Below are 17591 nucleotides of genomic sequence, written 5' to 3' on the forward strand. Positions count from 1 at the left end.
ATGCAAGAGTAAATGGGATTGTTTCTTTAATTTCTCTTTCTGATCTTTTGTTGTTACTGCAACAGATTTCTGGGTATTAATTTTGTATCCTGCAACTTCACTGAATTCATTGATGAGCTCTAGTAGTTTTCTGGTAGCTTCTTCAGAATTTTCTATGGATAGCATCATGTCATCTGCAAACAGTGACAGTTTTACTTCTTCTTTTCCAATTTGGATTCCTTGTATTTCTTTTTCTTCTTGGATTGCCATGCCTAGGACTTCCAAAACTATGTTGAATAAAAGTGACAAGAGTGGACGTCCTTGTCTTGTTCCTGATCTTAGAGGAAATACTTTCAGCTTTTCACCCCTGAGTTTGATATTAGCTATAGTTTAGTCATATATGGCCTTTATTATGTTGAGGTATGTTCTCTCTATACCCACTTTCTGGAGAGTTATCATCATAAATGGGTGTTGAATTTTGTCAAAAGCTTTTTCTATTGAGATCATATGGTTTTTATTCTTTAATTTGTTGATGTAGTGTGTCATACTGATTGTTTTGTGGATATTGAAAAATCCTTGCATCCCTGGGATAAATCCCACTTTTTCATGGTGTATGATCCTTTTAATATATCGTTGGATTCAGTTTGCAAATATTTTGTTGAAGATTTTTGCATCTGTCTTCATCGGTGATACTGGCCTGTAATTTTCTTTTTTTTGTGGTATCTTTGTCTGATTTTGGTATCAGGGTGATGGTGGCCTCATAGAATGAGTTTGGGAGTGTTCCTTCCTCTGCAGTTTTTTGGAAGAGTTTCAGAAGGATAGGTGTTAACTCTTCTCTAAATGTTTGATAGAATTCACCTGTGAAGCCATCTGGTCCTGGACTTTTGTTAGTTGGGAGTTTTTTAATCACAGATTTCAATTTCACTACTTGTGATTGGTCTGTTTATATTTCCGATTTCTTCCTGGTTCAGTCTTGGGAGATTGTACCTTTCTAAGAATTTGTTCATTTCTTTTAGGTTGTCCATTTTATTGGCATATAGTTGCTTGTAGTAGTCTCTTATGATCCCTTGTATTTCTGTGGTATCCATTGTAACTTCTCCTTTTTCTTTTCTAATTTTATTGATTTGAGCCCTCTACCTTTTTTTCTTGATGAGTCTGGTTAAAGGTTTATCAATTTTGTTTATCTTTTCATAGAACTAACTTTTAGTTTCATTGGTCTTTTCTGTTGTTTTCTTTGTCTCTATTTCATTTATTTCTGCTCTGATCTTTATGATTTCTTTCCTTTTACTAACTTTGAGTTTTGTTTGTTCTTCTTTCTCTATTTGCTTTAGGTGTGAGGTTAGGTTGTTTATTTGAGATTTTCTTGTTTCCTGAGGTAAGATTTTATTGCTATAAACTTCTCTCTTAAGACTGCTTTTGCTGCGTCCCATAGGTTTTAGATTGGCGTGCTTTTGTTTTTATTTGTCTCTAGGTATTTTATTTTTTATTTTTTTTTTTAGAAATTCACGTTCTTTTATTTATTTATTTATTTATTTATGACTGTGTTGAGTCTTCGTTTCTGTGCGAGGGCTTTCCCCAGTTGCGGCAAGTGGGGACCACTCTTCATCACGGTGCGCGGGCCTCTCACCATCGCGGCCTCTCTTGTTGTGGAGCACAGGCTCCAGACGCGCAGGCTCAGCAATTGTGGCTCACGGGCCCAGTTGCTCCGCGGCATGTGGGATCTTCCCAGACCAGGGCTCGAACCCGTGTCCCCTGCATCGGCAGGCAGACTCTCAACCACTGCGCCACCAGGGAAGCCCTCTAGGTATTTTTTGATTTCCTCTTTGATTTCTTCAGTGATCCATCACTAAACAATTGTTTAGTTGTTTAGTCTCCACATGTTTGTGTTTTTTACAGTTTTTTGTTTTGTTTTGTTTTACAGGTTTTTTTACAGTTTTCTTTTCCTAGCACTGTAGTTGGCAAAGATTCTTAGTACAATTTCACTTTTCTTAAATTTACCAAGGTTAGCTTTGTGGCCCACTGTGTGATCAGTCCTGGAGATTGTTCCATGGGTACTGGAGAAGAATGTGTATTCTGCTGCTTTTGGATGGAATGCTCTGTAAATATCAATTAAGTTCATCTGGTCTAATGTGTCATTTAAGGCCTGTGTTTCCTTATTGATTTCCTGTCTGGATCATCTGTCCGTTGATGAAAGTGGGGTGTTAAAGTCTCCCACTATTATTGTGTTACTGTTGATTTCCTCTTTTAGAGCTGTTAGCAGTTGCCTTATGTATTGAGGTGCTCCTATGTTGGGTGCATGTATATTTATAATTGGTATATCTTCTTCTTGGATTGATCCCTTGATCATTATGTAGTATCCTTCCTTGTCTCTTTTAACATTCTTTATTTTAAAGTCTATTTAGTCTGATATGAGTATTGCTACTCCAGCTTTCTTTTATTTCCATTTGCATGGGATAGCGTTTTCCATCCCCTCACTTTCAGTCTGTATGTGTCCCTAGATCTGAAGTGGATCTCTTGTAGACAACATATATATGGGTCTTATTCTTGTATCCATTTAACCAGTCTTTGTCTTTTGTTGGATCATTTAATCCATTTACATTTAAAGTAATTATCGACATGTGTGTTCTTATTGCCATTTTGTTAATTGTTTTGGATTTGTTTTTGTAGGTGTTTTTTTGACCCTTCCTCTTTTGTTCTCTTGTGATTTGATGACTAACTTTACTGTTGTGTTTGGATTCCTTTTTCTTTTTTGTGTGTGTATCTATTGTAGATTTTCGGTTTGCAGTTACCATGAGGTTTTGATATAGCAGTCTATATGTAAACAGGATTGTTTTAAGTTGCTGGTCTTTTAATTTCAAATCCATTTCCAATATCCTGCATTTGTACTCTCCTCTTCTCACGATTGCTGGTTTTGATATCATATTTGTATGTGGATGATTTCCTACCTTTACTGTATGTTTGCCTTTACCAGTGAGCTTTTCCATTCTTAATTTTCTTGTTTCTAGTTGTAACCTTTTCTTTTCCGCCTTGAGAAGTTCTTTTAGCTTTTGTTGCAAAGCTGGTCTGGTGGTGCCAAATTCTCTTAGCTTTTGCTTGTCTATAAAGCTTTTGATTTCTCCACTGAATCTGAATGAGAGCTTTGCTGATTAGAGCATTCTTGGTTGTAGGTTCTTCCCTTTCATCACTTTAAATATATCCTGCCACTCCCTTCTGGCTTGCAGAGTTTCTGCTAAGAAATCAGCTGATAACCTTATGAGAATTCTCTTGTATGTTATTTGTTGCTCTTCCCTTGTTGCTTTTATTATTTTTTCTTTGTCTTTAATTTTTGTCAATTTGATTACTATGTGTCTTGGAATGTTCCTCCTTTGGTTTATCTTGCCTGGGACTCTCTGTGCTTCCTGGACTTGAGTGACTGTTTCCTTTCCCACGTTAGGGAAGTTTTCAGCTATTATCTCTTCAGATATTTTCTCAGGTCCCTTCTCTCTGTCTTGTTCTTCTGGGATCCCTATAATGTGAATGTTGGTACCTTTAATGTTGTCCCAGAGGTCTCTTAGACTGTCCTCATTTCTTTTCATTCTTTTTTCTTTATTCTGTTCCGTAGCAGTGATTTCCACCCTTATATCTTCCAGCTCACTTATCCGTTCTTCTGCCTCAGTTATTCTGCTATTGATTCCTTCAAGTGTATTTTTCATTTCAGTTATTGTATTGTTCATCTGTTTGTTCTTTTTTTTTAAATAGACATTTTTAATTTTTTTTATTCATTTATTTATTTATTCATTCATTTATGGCTGTGTTGGGTCTTCGCCTCTGTACAAGGGCCTTCTCTAGTTGCGGCAAGCGGGGACCACTCTTCATCGCGGTGCGCGGGCCTCTCACTGTAGCGGTCTCTCCCGTTGCGGAGCACGGGCTCCAGACGCGCAGGCTCAGCAGTTGTGGCACACAGGCCTAGCCGCTCCGCGGCACGTGGGAGCCCCCCAGACCAGGGCTCGAACCTGTGTCCCCTGCACTGGCAGGCAGACTCTCAACCACTGCACCACCAGGGAAGCCCCTGTTTGTTTGTTCTTTAGTTCTTCTCTGTCTTTGTTAAACATTTCTTGTATTTTCTCAATCTGTGCCTTCATTTTTTTTTCCAAGATCTTGGATCATCTTTACTATCATTACTCTGAATTCTTTTTCAGGTAGATTGCCTATCTCCACTTCACTTAGATGTTTTTCTGGGGTTTTATCTTGTTCCTTCATTTGGGACATATTCCTCTGCCATCTCATTTTGTCTAACTTCCTGTGATTATGGTTTCTGTTCCACAGGCTACAGAATTGTAGTTCTTCTTGCTTCTGCTGTCTGCCCGCTGGTGGATGAGCCTAAGAGGCTTGTCCAGCCTTCCTGGTGGGAAGGACTGGTTCCTGCCCACTGGTGGGTGGGGCTGGGTCTTGTCCCTCTGGTGGGCAGGGCCATGTCAAGGGGTGTGTTTAGCAGGAAGCTGTGTGCTCAGGAGCACTTTAAGCAGCCTGTCTGCTGATGTGATTCTGCCCTGTTGGTTGTTTGGCCTGAGATGTCCCAGCACTGGAGCCTACAGGCTGTTGTGTGGGGCCAGGTCTTGGTGAGAAAATTGCAGCCACCAGTAGGGCTCACGCCAATGAGTACTCCCCAGAACTACTGCTGCCGGTGTCTTTGTCCCCACAGTGAGCCACAGCCACCCCCTGACTCCACAGAAGACCCTCCAATACCAGCCAGTAGGTCTGGCCCAGGCTCTTTTGAGGTCATTTCTTTTTTCCCTTGGTCCTGGCGCACATGAGACTTTGTGTGCGCCCTCCAAGAGTGCAGTTTCTGTTTCCCCTAGTCCTGTGGAATTCCTGCTATCAAAACCTGCTGACCTTCAAAGCCAGATTCTCTGGGGGCTCCTCCCATTGCCGGACGCCCAGGCTGGTGAGCCTGATGTGGGGCTCAGAACTTTTGCCCCTGTGGAAGAACTTTTGTGATACAATTATTTTCCAGTTTGTGGGTCATCTACCCGATGGGTATGGTATTTGATTTATCACAATTGCCCACCTCCTACCATCTCGTTGTGGCTTCTTTGTCTTTGGGTGTAGGATATCTTTCTTTTGGTAGGTTCCAGGATTTTTTTGTCAGTGTTGTTCAGCAGTTAGTTGTGATTTGGGTGTTTTCATAAGAAGAGGTGAGCTCACATCTTTCTACTCTGCCATCTTGTCTCTGCCCCCCATGATATCTCTGGCCATCAGTGACCTTGACAAGAGCAGTCAGTGGAATGAGAAGGGCAAAAATCTTACTGGGCTCAAGGAGAGAAATTAGAAGCAGGGAGCATTGGAAACAATCACTTTCCTTCATTTAACAGTCACTTTTTGAGTAAGAAAATAAACAGCAAATATAACTAGATACTTTAAATGAATATAATTAAGAGTCTTGAAAAGAGTTTCACAGATGATTAGTATGGTTTTGTGTAAAAAAACACAGAGATCATTAAGTCAAGGAAGTCCCTCTCTATTCCTAATTTAAGGTTTTTATCATTTTTTAAGTGCATTATTTTCTGTTTTTTTCTGCATTAATTGAAATGGGCCTAAGATTTATTTCCTTTATTTGTGATTGATGGATTTTTCTAACATTGAACCATCCTTTCATTCTTAAGGTAAATCCTACTTGATCACATAGGATTTTATTGTTACTATTATTGTTTTTATTTTGTGCTTTTTAAAAATACATTGATTTATGAATTTTATTTTAGAGTTTTTTCAATCCATATTTTACAGTAAGATTGGTTTTTAATTGTCTAATATTGTCACTGTCTAGTTTTAGTGTCAGGGTTATATTAGCCTGATAAAATAAGTTGAGTAGTTTTAAATAGTTGGCATTTTTTTTCTTAAATAGTTGACATATGAGATTATTTTTCCCTTGAGGATTAGAGAAAGCTAACTTTGAAAGTATCTGGGTTTTGTGTCTCTTTTAAGAAGGGAACACTTAGTTATCAATTTCTTTGATATTTATTAGCTTATACAGCTTTTCTTTTTTTTGACTTGGTTTTGGTAATTTATTTTCTGGAATATTATCCATTTTATCATGTTTTCAAATATATTAGCATAAAGAATGTTATTGTAAGTTTTAATAATCTTTACTATATCTGTAATTATGCCAACTTTTTCATTCGTAATGTTTTATCTTTTTTTTAATCAGTTTTGCTATACATGTCTTTCTTAGTACATTTTTTAAAAGAACCAACTTTTTTATTTTGTTAGTCTTCTCGTTAATTACTGTATCGATTTAATTGAAATAAATTAATTTTATTTCCTTTCTTCTAGTTCCTTTAGGTTTACTCTTCTCTTTTTCTGTCTTAAATTGAAATGTTTCATATTACATTATTTCAGGAGACACATAATCTCAGTTCGTCCCACTGTTAATGATGCTAAGCTTGGTAATTTCAGTTAAGGTGGTAACTGCTAGTTCTCTCCATTGTTAATGGGCCATTATTCCCTTTGCAGTTACTAAGTAGACTTAGGGTAATACTTTGTGCAAATATTTTATTACCTGACATCATTTCATCTAATGAGTTTAATAACCATGGATGATCTTTACTCTAATCATTTGTTTCACTGGGGGGTGCTAATGATTTTCTATTTCTATTATTCTTTCTACATTTATTAGGTGGTAGTATTCTGTTAAGAAGAGTTTCCCCCTTTTTTTGTTTTTTATTTTTTATTATTATTATTTTTTTTACTTTAGTTAGGTGTGTGTTTTGTTTTTTGCTTCTTTTTAAATTATTGTTTTTATTTTTTTCAGTTTATTATAATCAATTACAGTCATTATTGTTTTTGATGCTCAAACTGTTCCAAATGTGGCTAGTAGGAACCCCTTTAAACTGGCCTTTGTGTTCTTTTGACACATCTCCATGAACCTTTGAACACTTCTTGCTTTCTGACACAAAATGACCTAAGCCTACTTTTTACTCCTCCTGCCCCAGGCTTGGAATGAGCCATTAATTAATGGCACCATCTTGACTAAAAGCTGCCCACTGTTCTTCTGTTGTGCTGTTTTTTGTTTGTAGAGTTCATTATTATTTGCTATAATAAAGTTTACAGAGACTTTCCTGGCAGTCCAGTGGTTAAGACTCCACGCTTCCACTGCAGGGGGCACGGGTTTGATCCCTGGTTGGGGAACTAAGATCCTGCATGCCACGCAGTGTAGCCAAAAAATAAATTAATTAATAAAATGTGAAGTTTACATATTCCATTCTCTTGTCTTATGAGTTTCTGTGTAAAATGGTTTTGTGGTTGGCGACCCAGAAGGTGGGAAGGAATGCTGCTTTTTTCCACTAATTGAGTGATACTGTACATGTAACTTTCTTAAAATTTAAAGCTCTCCTCACCTCAACTCCTTTAGGTAGTATATTCCCTTAAAACCAATAGACTATTCATGTATTAAGACAGTGTTCCCCAGTCTTTGGCACCAGGGACCAGTTTTGTGGAAGACAATTTTTTCATGGACCGGGGCTGGGGGGATGGTTCAGGTGCTAATGCTAGCGATGGTTCAGGTGGTAATGCGAGCATTGGGGGGAATGGTTCAGGCAGTAGTGCGAGTGATGGTTCAGGCAGTGATGTGAGCAATGGGGAGCAGCAGATGAAGCTTTGCTCGCTCGCCTGCCGCTCACCTCCTGCTGTATGGCCCGGTTCCTAGCAGGCGACAGACAGGTACCAGTTAGCAGCCCAGAGGTTGGGAACCCCTGCATTAAGATACTTGGCTAAAATGGATAGGTTTAGCTGCATACCCTAATGGTAATGCTAGCTGGCATTGAAATGAAAGCTTAAAACACCCAGTGGGTATTCTTGGGGACGGAACGTAAACGAAAACCCATTTGGAGTACTTTATGATTATTATATAAAATCTCAGTTTCCCTGGAAGTAATTCCTTTTGAGGAATTATTTACAAAACTCTCGAATTCTACTTCCATTTTATTAAGGCAGTTAAAAATCCTATTGCTTTCAGGGTTATTTTGGTTCAGGTAAGCTCAGTTTATTTGGATTTGTGACACAGAAAAAAGTTAATCAAGAGTGTAAAATAAGTTTAGGAGGACAGATATTGGGCCCAGCTCTGTTGCCTTAGCCCGGCATTGGCCATGGCTCTCAATAAGAATGGGTGTTTAAAAGTGGCAGAGCCCAGCTCCTCACATACAGTGTGCTAGGAGCTGCAAGGTAGTAGAAAGAGATACTCTCTTCATAGCCATCCTGACTCTACTTCAAAAGTTCTAATAGGAATTAAGAGAATAGGTAATCATATATCTGGATATGAAAAGGTAGCCTCTACCACTAAGTTATAGTTTCAAGATAAATTTGTAGCGATCTTCTGATTTGTGCTTTGGGTGATAATAGGAAATTATTGGTATAGATATTTTGTCTCACTAAAGATTAACACTAGATTTTGTAGAAATTCTAAAAAAAATGAGCCTTTAGAATTTGAATTTCAAATCATTACTCAGTCATATTAATTTTATGATTGAAGTAGAGACTTCAATTGAAGTAGAGACTGAATGATTTAGACTACTGTAACAGCCATTGTTGATAATGTGAATCTAATCCAAATCATAAAGCATCTCAAAAAGTCTAAAAAACTTTGTGAGAATGATTATATTTTCATTTAATTTCCTTTGGTGATTTTTCTGTTTTATTCTTGTGTTTAATTTTAGACTGTGTAAGCTCTTTGTGATATAAAACTATATTTATAGCTTACATTCTCTACACTGTTGGTAAAGTATCATGGATACCCTTGTGCAATAAATATTTACCAGCTGTTGCAGGTCCTAACCAAAGGCTTAGTGCTCTCTCTGGCACAAATCACTACAGTTGTCATCTTTGGCAGAAAGCTGACATATAAAATCTTGGCTAGAATTATTTTCCTTAAGCAAGAGAAACCTGTGGAATGTTGAATTATTCAACCCTTTTTTTTATTTGACAACTGAGGTTTTGCCTTATCCAAATTTTAATAATTCATATGATATTTATATGCTCACCAGAGATCAACTTAAGCTGGTAGCTTATTAGATACTCCTAATAAGACACTGAGTGCTTTATTTGGCTTTCACCTATATCTCTACTTGCTAATTTTCCATTATTTTTCCTTTTTGAAGATGAATATATCATTTTTTTTAACCTCAAAGAGAAGCTCTGTTTTATAAAGCATTATTTTGCCTTTTGAGCTAATAAACAGTTCTATTCGGAGGATTCCTTATCTCCACGAGAAGAAAATTATGGCTAATGAAGATAAAAGTACGAAAAACTTCTTATCATAACTCTTGCTGTGAATAAAATAATAGTGAACATAATGATAATGTCTTCCTCTCCCTTTGACGTTTTCCCCTTTGTAGGAGGTATTTCAGTACTTTATAAAACTCTGTAGACTTCTACTTCTCACACCTGGCTATTAAATATGTAAATGTTCATAGGACTTCCTTTACTTCTTTCTCATAGTATTTCTGAAGACTTTCCAACGCTTCTTAGTACTACTGCATCCTAAGGACTTATCCATTTATATTAATAGTATAGTCATCAAGTATCCACCTTGTTTACATTTTTAAATGAAAAAGAGGAAATAATTTATTGAGTTTATGAAACAACATTTAAGATCTGTGAAATACATATTATTTCATAGGTATATACCTAACATTGTAGTACTTGAATGAAAAGGAAATAATAATTACCTTTAAAAAGCAAAGGTTTTCTCCCTAGTCGAAATATTATGGTCATACTAATAAAACTTTTTCCAGGATTTTTTGCCTATTAAACAAGAAAACGAAAAATCCCTTTCAGAAAACATGGATGCATTTGAAAAAGTGAGAACAAAATTAGAAACACAGCCACAAGAAGAATACGAAATCATCAATGCAGAGGTAGGATATCTTATATATATATTTTTTTAAATATGATATTACCAGTCAGGATACAAATAAAATACCTTGTGATTTATAAACATAATCCCACATCAAAATTAGACTGCTTTTGGCCTTTAAAATATGCTGAAAAACTTAAAGAACAAAGAGTAAGCTGAGTATGGTCCTTTAAATAAGTTATAAAGATCAAAGCCAAGATGAATTTCCAAGCATATAATGTTAATTCTGGTTTTTGGAAAAAATCAATTCTGTTTTTAAATTTTTTAAATACTCCCAGGAGAAGTTCAAATGAAACTAACTCATAATGTTTTATTACTTGAAAAGTATTTGATTGTTCTATCTGTACTTTTTTTAATAAAAGAAAATTCACTTTAAATAGTATAATACCATGAAATCCAAGTATTTGCTTGACTGTTTTGTGGTTACCACAGTCATAAATATTCAGTTGAAACAGATTGAACATGCATGTTGAAAATTTTTCGATAAGATTGGAAAACAGAACCACAGCTTATGAATGAAAATTACGTATGTAGTAGAATGGAAATAGCAATAGGTTAAGAATGAGGAATTCCAGATTCAAATTTTGCCACTAACTAGCAAGTAGTAATTGTCTTAAGCTACCTGAAATCATATCAATCAGTTGCATTTAATATGTAGGAATTAGACAAGAGCATGATTCATATATTGGTAATAGTCTTTCAATCTTAAATTGTCTATATCTGTCACCCTCACAGAGGGTGAGATGCTTTGTGTAAAATCAGATCAAACCGTGGACAATTGGCAGTGACAGCGTATTTTAAAGGAAAGACTCTCAGAAAGTAATTGACCGGGTTTTCAGACTAGTCTAAGTCACAGTTTCCGCATCTGCATCATTTTGGATTATCTTAAAGATGCCACTTGATCTCTGTTAATTGTCAAACGTTCCAGAAGTAAAGCTAAAATGGTTTGTACAGTCATAACTGACGTAGGTTTCGTTAATGCCTTCTCTTTGTTGCCTCTTACATTTATGTATTAGAAACTCCTCCAGTGATTGATTGTAAACATATGAAAACCATATCTTAATCACTATGTTGTAAAAAGTGATTCATTTTGTATTTTTTATATGTTCATTCATAGACTACAACACGTCTGCTTATAAAAGATCTCATTTCTTCATCTTGACTAGTCAGATCACTAAGCAATTAAATTGTTTTTAAATTATTGAATAAATTGTAATTAAATAAACCATTTGTTTCTTTTCATTGTCAGATTAAACATGGTGGTTTTGTTTATTATCAAGAGGGCTGCTGTTTGGTTCGTTCCAAAGATGAAGAAGGTACAAAACAGTTTTTCCTTGTAAGAAATACATGATTTTTCAGGTTTTACATTTTTCATTGGAAATTTGATAGTGATTTTTCAAAAGTATAGAAAATATCTGTTTTCAATTTCTGATTTTTTTCTCTATTTTTAAATGAGTAGTTTTTTAATTTCTGGGTTTGCCTAAGATATAATTAACAGCTACATTCAAAAGCTTTGGCAGAGAGAATGGAGGTGGGAACCAGCATTTTTTGAGCATCTACCAAATCCTGGATACTGTGCGAGGCACTATATAGACTATTCAGGGTCACTTACATTTTCTTACTTTTCTGGGTTCTATATGGTCTACAAATATTAGACTATAACTATCAAGTAACATTACATAGGTTGATGCATTGAATAATATTGAATAGCGTAGGGTAGTATTAAATACTAATGCCATTTTCTGTACACGTCAAACTGCTGTCAGTGTTCGCAGACGCCAAAATGTAGCCTCTTACAAAAGGGGAATGCTAGTTTAAAACACTGAAATACAGTTTAAAATTTTTTGAAGTATATTTTGTGGAATTATCTCCTTTATCCTTTCCTTTATGCAGCAGACAATGATAATTATGAAGTTTTGTTCAATTTGGAGGAACTTAAATTAGAGCAACCCTTCATTGATTGTATCAGAGTTGCTCCTGATGAAAAATATGTAGCTGCCAAGATAAGAACTGAAGATTCTGAAGCATCTACCTGTGTAGTTGTGAAGCTCAGTGATCAACCTGTAATGGAAGCTTCTTTCCCAAATGTGTCCAGTTTTGGTAAGCCACCAACCAAAACAGTCTTCTACATTGAAAAGGCAACAGTAAAGAGAATTGTCCACACTTTGCAAACATTTTTACTTGCTCACGTGAGTGAATGAGAAGATGAATGCCTGATCTGTTTATCCCTGTGGACTCCATACCTTCCTCTGTGCCTCTTATTCAGGAGACCTTCCCTTCTTTAGTTAAATATCCAAATTCATGTTCATGTTTTTAAAAGTATTGTGATCAGAGTCCAGGTTGTACAGTGTATGTTAATATATCAGTAATTCTTTGCTATTATTTAGAGTACATTTTCACATAAAAATTGTCTCTTAATATTTTATTCAACTTTAAGCTTGGGTATGATTTTTTCATTTCACATCATCTTGTTGAGCCTTTATAGCACATTGCCCAGGGTCACTACCAAGGAACTCTGGAACATGATGAACTAACTTATTCAATAAAAGCTATGATATTTTTACCAATAGAACCAACTTTAAATTTTATCATTTATCACTGAGTGATATATATGTTTATACTTTATCCTCCCTTTTCATTTTCTGCCATATATTTCCCCATTGTTCAATAACAATGCTTTTGCAGTGAATAGAAATTATACCGTATCTAATTGATTCTAAGGCGTACCTCTTGTACATTTTAACCTCTCTAAAATCAGAATGCATACTATACAATAATGTCTTACAGTCACTGTCAGCCAGGTGGCAGTCATGATGTAATTGTGTGAAAACTTTCATTGACAGCTTCTGGTAAGATCTAGAAAACACCATATTTGGTAGTTTGAGGTATCCTGTGGCTTGAAAACAGACAGAAAACATTTAGGCATGAGAGAAAATGGTCCAAAATTTCCTCAGATTTATTAGAGGTTGTAGATTTAAACATAATTCATCTCCTGAAAGCAAATGTGACTTTACCAAAGTCTTTCTTAAATATTGAATGTTCATCTCTTATTTAGAAACTTGAGTACCCTGAGACTAATAACTACTTGAAAACTTAGAATTGATGTAGTAGTATCTTATTCTCTGGAAATATCTCTGGCTTATAAATAACAGGGTTAGACATAGTCAAACCTATGTTAGATTTAGATTTCCAGGGATAAACTTGCACATCTCTTCTATTTGGCGCTCAAAATTAGAATGCACTGTGCCTTTTTTTTTTTTTAAACTGTAAGTAGGTGGATATATATAATTCTTTAATTATTTTCTTTTAGAATGGGTAAAGGATGAAGAAGATGAAGATGTTTTATTCTACACCTTCCAGAGGAACCTTCGCTGTCATGATGTATATCGAGCCACTTTTGGTGATAACAGGCGTAATGAACGTTTTTACACAGAAAAAGACCCAAGGTACTAAAACAATACAGTTAAGTCTTTTTCTTCAGAGTATTTCTCTAGTTATCTGAAGTGCTGCTCTTGGTTGACTTAAAACATTGATTTTGGCTGGAATCAGATATAATAAGGCTAAGAGGAGCATAAGCATTCTTTTGTAAGTGGTTTAGATTCAAAATTGGAAATTAGTTATATTCAGACTTCACAGTGAACACAAATATATCATTAGACTCAAATGCTGAGTTATTAACATTCTCTCTGTACTGACACATGAGAGGAGTTGTTAATTAAACGTTTAATATGGTTTCCATGCAGCAGTTATGAATCTCTTGTAAGTCATAACTAGAATAACCATGGTGTCAGTTACACAGAATTCACTATTTATTTCATATAGCTTATCTGAATTTTAAATTGCTTTGCTTTGAACCATGATATACATTGGTCTTTAAATTTTACTGTCCCCAATACTTTGGTAATTCCTCCTTAAAGCTAATTCTTTTTGCTTCAGGACTTATGCCTCATATTACCACTTAACCAGGCTTGGGAGGAAATGATAATAAATTTATCTGGCAAAATCCCTTAACTCTTACCCAGATATACTTTTCCAAATGATTTATGATAAATTATTTCTTAACACCAGGGTCCTGTCACCTTTTACAGTATAATTTGGACAATGTCTGAACAGATTTTGCAAGAGAGAAAAATGATCTTTAACACCAAATCTATGACAGTAAAATTGATACCCAAAACAAGAAAAGTAACCCTTCACTTAATAAAATCTCAGAGCTGACAAGGACCTTAAAGAAAATCTTACACAACACCCAGTTTATATAAAGAACTTGAGGTCTGGAGAAATTGTATTATTCCAACCCATAGAACTAACATTCTGGGTTCAGTAATGCTGTCATTGCTTTTTTCTGATGCTGATTGTTTTAATGAGAATTTACTAGAACCATCTATTCATACGATCCACTACTTTATGTGTCATTTGTCAAGGATATCTTTTGGAGATGACAGTTTAAGCTAGTAATTTATTACATTGTATCAATGACTTACGATTGTGAACCATTTTCCACCCTGTGAATAAAACTCAAAATTGACCCTATGAGCTATACCCTTGAATAAGGTACTTAGTTGCTGTATGTTGTTACTATCCTAAGTCTAAGATTGAGTTATACATACATTTAAGATTCTTGATTTTTGGCTTCTAGTGTGCTTTTTCTACCCCAAAAAGAATTAACCATAATTAAGTATGTTTAAACCTAGTTTGGCATCTGATCTCTAAAGCACAGATTAGTTTGTCGATTCTGAATACAGTTGACCCTTGAACAACTGGGGGTTAGGGGCACTGACTCCTGTGTGGTTGAAAATCCACCTATAACTTTACAGTTGACCCTCTTTATCCACTGTTCCATATCAGAGTATTCAGCCAACCGCAGATGGTGTGGTAGTGTGGTATGTATTTATTGAGAAAAATCTGTGTATAAGTGGACCCCACCAGTTCAAATCCATGTTGTTCAGGGGTTAACTGTACTTAACAGCCCTAATCCAAAGGGAAGGACCAAGAGGGAAAAGCAGCATACCAGTAGAGAAAATGTAATAAAGGTCTTCGTAGAACTTCTAAGACTGAGCTGTTTTTTTTTTTACTGTGTTTGCTTTGATCCCCAGGTTTCAGTATTCTGCTCTCACAAGTAAGGTTTGCCAAAATTACTTTATAACTTCTTTTTCTAGTTTCTTGAGGTGTGAAGTTTGTTTGAGATTTTTCCTTTTTCTTAATGTAAGTGTTTATTGCTATAAATGCCTCTATTAGAACTGCTTTTGCTACATCCCATAGGTTTTGGTGTGTAGTATTTCCATTTTCATTTACTTCAAGTTTTTTTTTTAATTTCCCTTTTGATTTCTTCTTTGACCCTTTGGTTGTTTAGGAGTGTAGTGTTTAATTTCCATATATTTGTGAATTTTCCAGTTTTTTTCCTGTTAAGACTTATTTTGTGACCTAACACAATCTTTCCTGGAGAATGTTCCAGGTCCACTTGAGAAGAATGGTTTTTTTATTTTTGCTGCTGTTGGACAGAATGTTCTGTATACATCTGTTAGATCCATTTGTTCTAAAGTATAGTTCACGTCCAAGGTTTCTTTACTGATTTTCTGCCTGGATGATCTATCCATTGTTGAAAGTGGGCTACTAAAGTCCCCTACTATTATTATGTTGTCTATTTTCCTTTCAGATCTGTTAATATTTGCTTAATATATTTGAGGGTTCTGATGTCGCGTGCATATATATTTATGCTTGTTATAAATCTTCTTGATGAATTGACACCTTTGTCATTATGTAGTGGCCTTCTTTATCTCTTGTTAGAGCTTTTGAGTTAAGGTCTATTTTGTCTGATATAAGTATAGCTACCCTTGCTCCCTTTTGGTTTCTACTTGTGTGGAATGTCTTTTTCTTTATTTTGAGCCTATGTATGTCCATGAAATTGAAATGAATCTCTTACTATAGGCAACATATAGTTAGTTCTTTTTTTATCTGTTTAGCCACTTCATGCCTTTTGATTGGAGAATTTAATTCATTTACATTTAGAGTAATTTATAACAGCTAAAGACTTACTAATGCCATCTTTTTCATGTTTTCTAGCTTCTTTGGATCAATAGTTCCCAGTTCTTTCCTACTGTCTTCCTTAATGAATTGATGATTTTCCATAGTGCTATAGTTTGATTCCCTTCTCTTTATATTTTGTGTATCTACTGTAGGTTTTTGCTTGGTAGTTACCACAACTTTACTTCTGTTTCTAAGAAAACTGTTACTTACAGAGCTGCTTGTGTTCTCACTTTGCTGTAACCACATGTCTGCCAGATAATTGACTGAGTAATTTATCTTTTGATTACCTGTGTCATCATTACACATAAATAAGTAGATAAAAATAGCAAAGGAAGTGTTGAAGATAAAGAGCAAAATAGGGCAGGGGATTTGCCTTACAACAATATATTAAAACATGTGAAAGCACAACAGTTAAAATAATACAAATTGACAGACCAATAAAAGAGACCAGAATAGATAACCCTAAAACAGACCCTAGAATGTAAATATTGAATATTTGGACGAAAACAATTTTCATCACTTCATACATCAGCATACATTCCTAAAAGATTTAAAGGATCTCTTGGTAAAAATAAAACCATCAAAAAAAACCCTAGGTGAAAATATATGTATTTCACTCAGCTTGGTTGAAATATTTCCAGAGCACAAAATCAGTAGAAGAAATTACAAGGGGTAGTACCAATATTCTTGATTATCTAAAATATTAGACTCTTATGTCAGAAACTATTGTAAACAAATAAAATCCATATGACAAAATGGGGGAAAGTATTTTCAACAAAAGGACAAGTTAATGTCCTTAATTTATAAAGAGATGGTTATAGACCAATAATTTAAACTACATCACCAAGTTTAAAATGGACACATTGCAAAGAAATAAAATTGACAAACATGGTAATGTAGTCCAATACAAAAGGAATTTTACCAAAATGCTTATCTCTGGGGAGTGGAATTCAGGGTTATCAGCCTTCTTTATATTCTTCAGTATTTTCAGTGTGAATTACTTTTGTAATAAGGAAACATGTAGGTAGAATATTTAAAGGCATCCAGTGTGTCAATATGAATTAGTGTAATGCTCTTGGGATAATATTTGATTATATTGATCAAGAGTCATAAAAATACTTAATCACTAAAACAATATTTCTGTTACTAAGAATCTATCCTAAGGAAATAATTATAAAAGTTAGGAAGAAAGACTTCCCTGGTGGCGCAGTGGTTAAGACTGCACTCCCAATGCAGGGGGCCCAGGTTCGTTCCCTGGTTGGGGAGCTAGGTCCCACACGCATGCCGCAGCTGGGAGTTCGCATGCCACAACTAAGGAGGCAGCAAGCCTCAGCTGAGGAGCCCACCTGCTGCAGCTAGGGAGCACACATGCCACAACTAAAGGAGCCAGTGAGGCACAACTAAGGAGCCCACTGGCTGCAACTAAGACCCAGCACAACCAGATTAATTAATTATTTTTTTTTAAAGTTAGGGAGAGGGAAACTATCTTCATGACATATTCCCTTTTATATTTATTACAGTGAAACATTAAAATCTACATTTTTAAGAATTATGATAATTCAACTCAATAGAATATTAGGTAGCCATTAATTAATTAATTAATTAATTAATGATCACAGACTGTATAACTAATGTAGGGGAAGATGATAATATGTGTAAGAAGAAATGCAGGGACTTCCTTGGCAGTCCAGTGCTTAAG

General features: G+C 35.3%; 1 protein-coding gene across 10 annotated transcripts in view; it reads left to right on the plus strand.

Moving 5' to 3' along the window:
- Nucleotides 1–17591, plus strand: part of PREPL (prolyl endopeptidase like) — a 62888-nt gene that overhangs the window by 25595 nt on the left and 19702 nt on the right. For 6 of the 10 annotated variants that reach the window (XM_082427733.1, XM_082427728.1, XM_082427734.1 and 3 more), the window contains 4 exons: nucleotides 9744–9866; nucleotides 11115–11181; nucleotides 11759–11965; nucleotides 13176–13311. In XM_082427733.1, coding sequence (XP_082283859.1) covers nucleotides 9792–9866; nucleotides 11115–11181; nucleotides 11759–11965; nucleotides 13176–13311 — 485 coding nt within the window. In that variant the 5' untranslated portion in view covers nucleotides 9744–9791. The remainder of the gene's footprint in view (nucleotides 1–9743; nucleotides 9867–11114; nucleotides 11182–11758; nucleotides 11966–13175; nucleotides 13312–17591) is intronic. The other 4 variants (XM_082427736.1, XM_082427737.1, XM_082427729.1 and 1 more) reach the window with 2 other exon arrangements.

The sequence above is a fragment of the Balaenoptera physalus genome, assembly GCF_965194825.1.
Source record: "Balaenoptera physalus genome assembly, chromosome: 15".
Classification (NCBI taxonomy): Eukaryota; Metazoa; Chordata; class Mammalia; order Artiodactyla; family Balaenopteridae; genus Balaenoptera; species Balaenoptera physalus.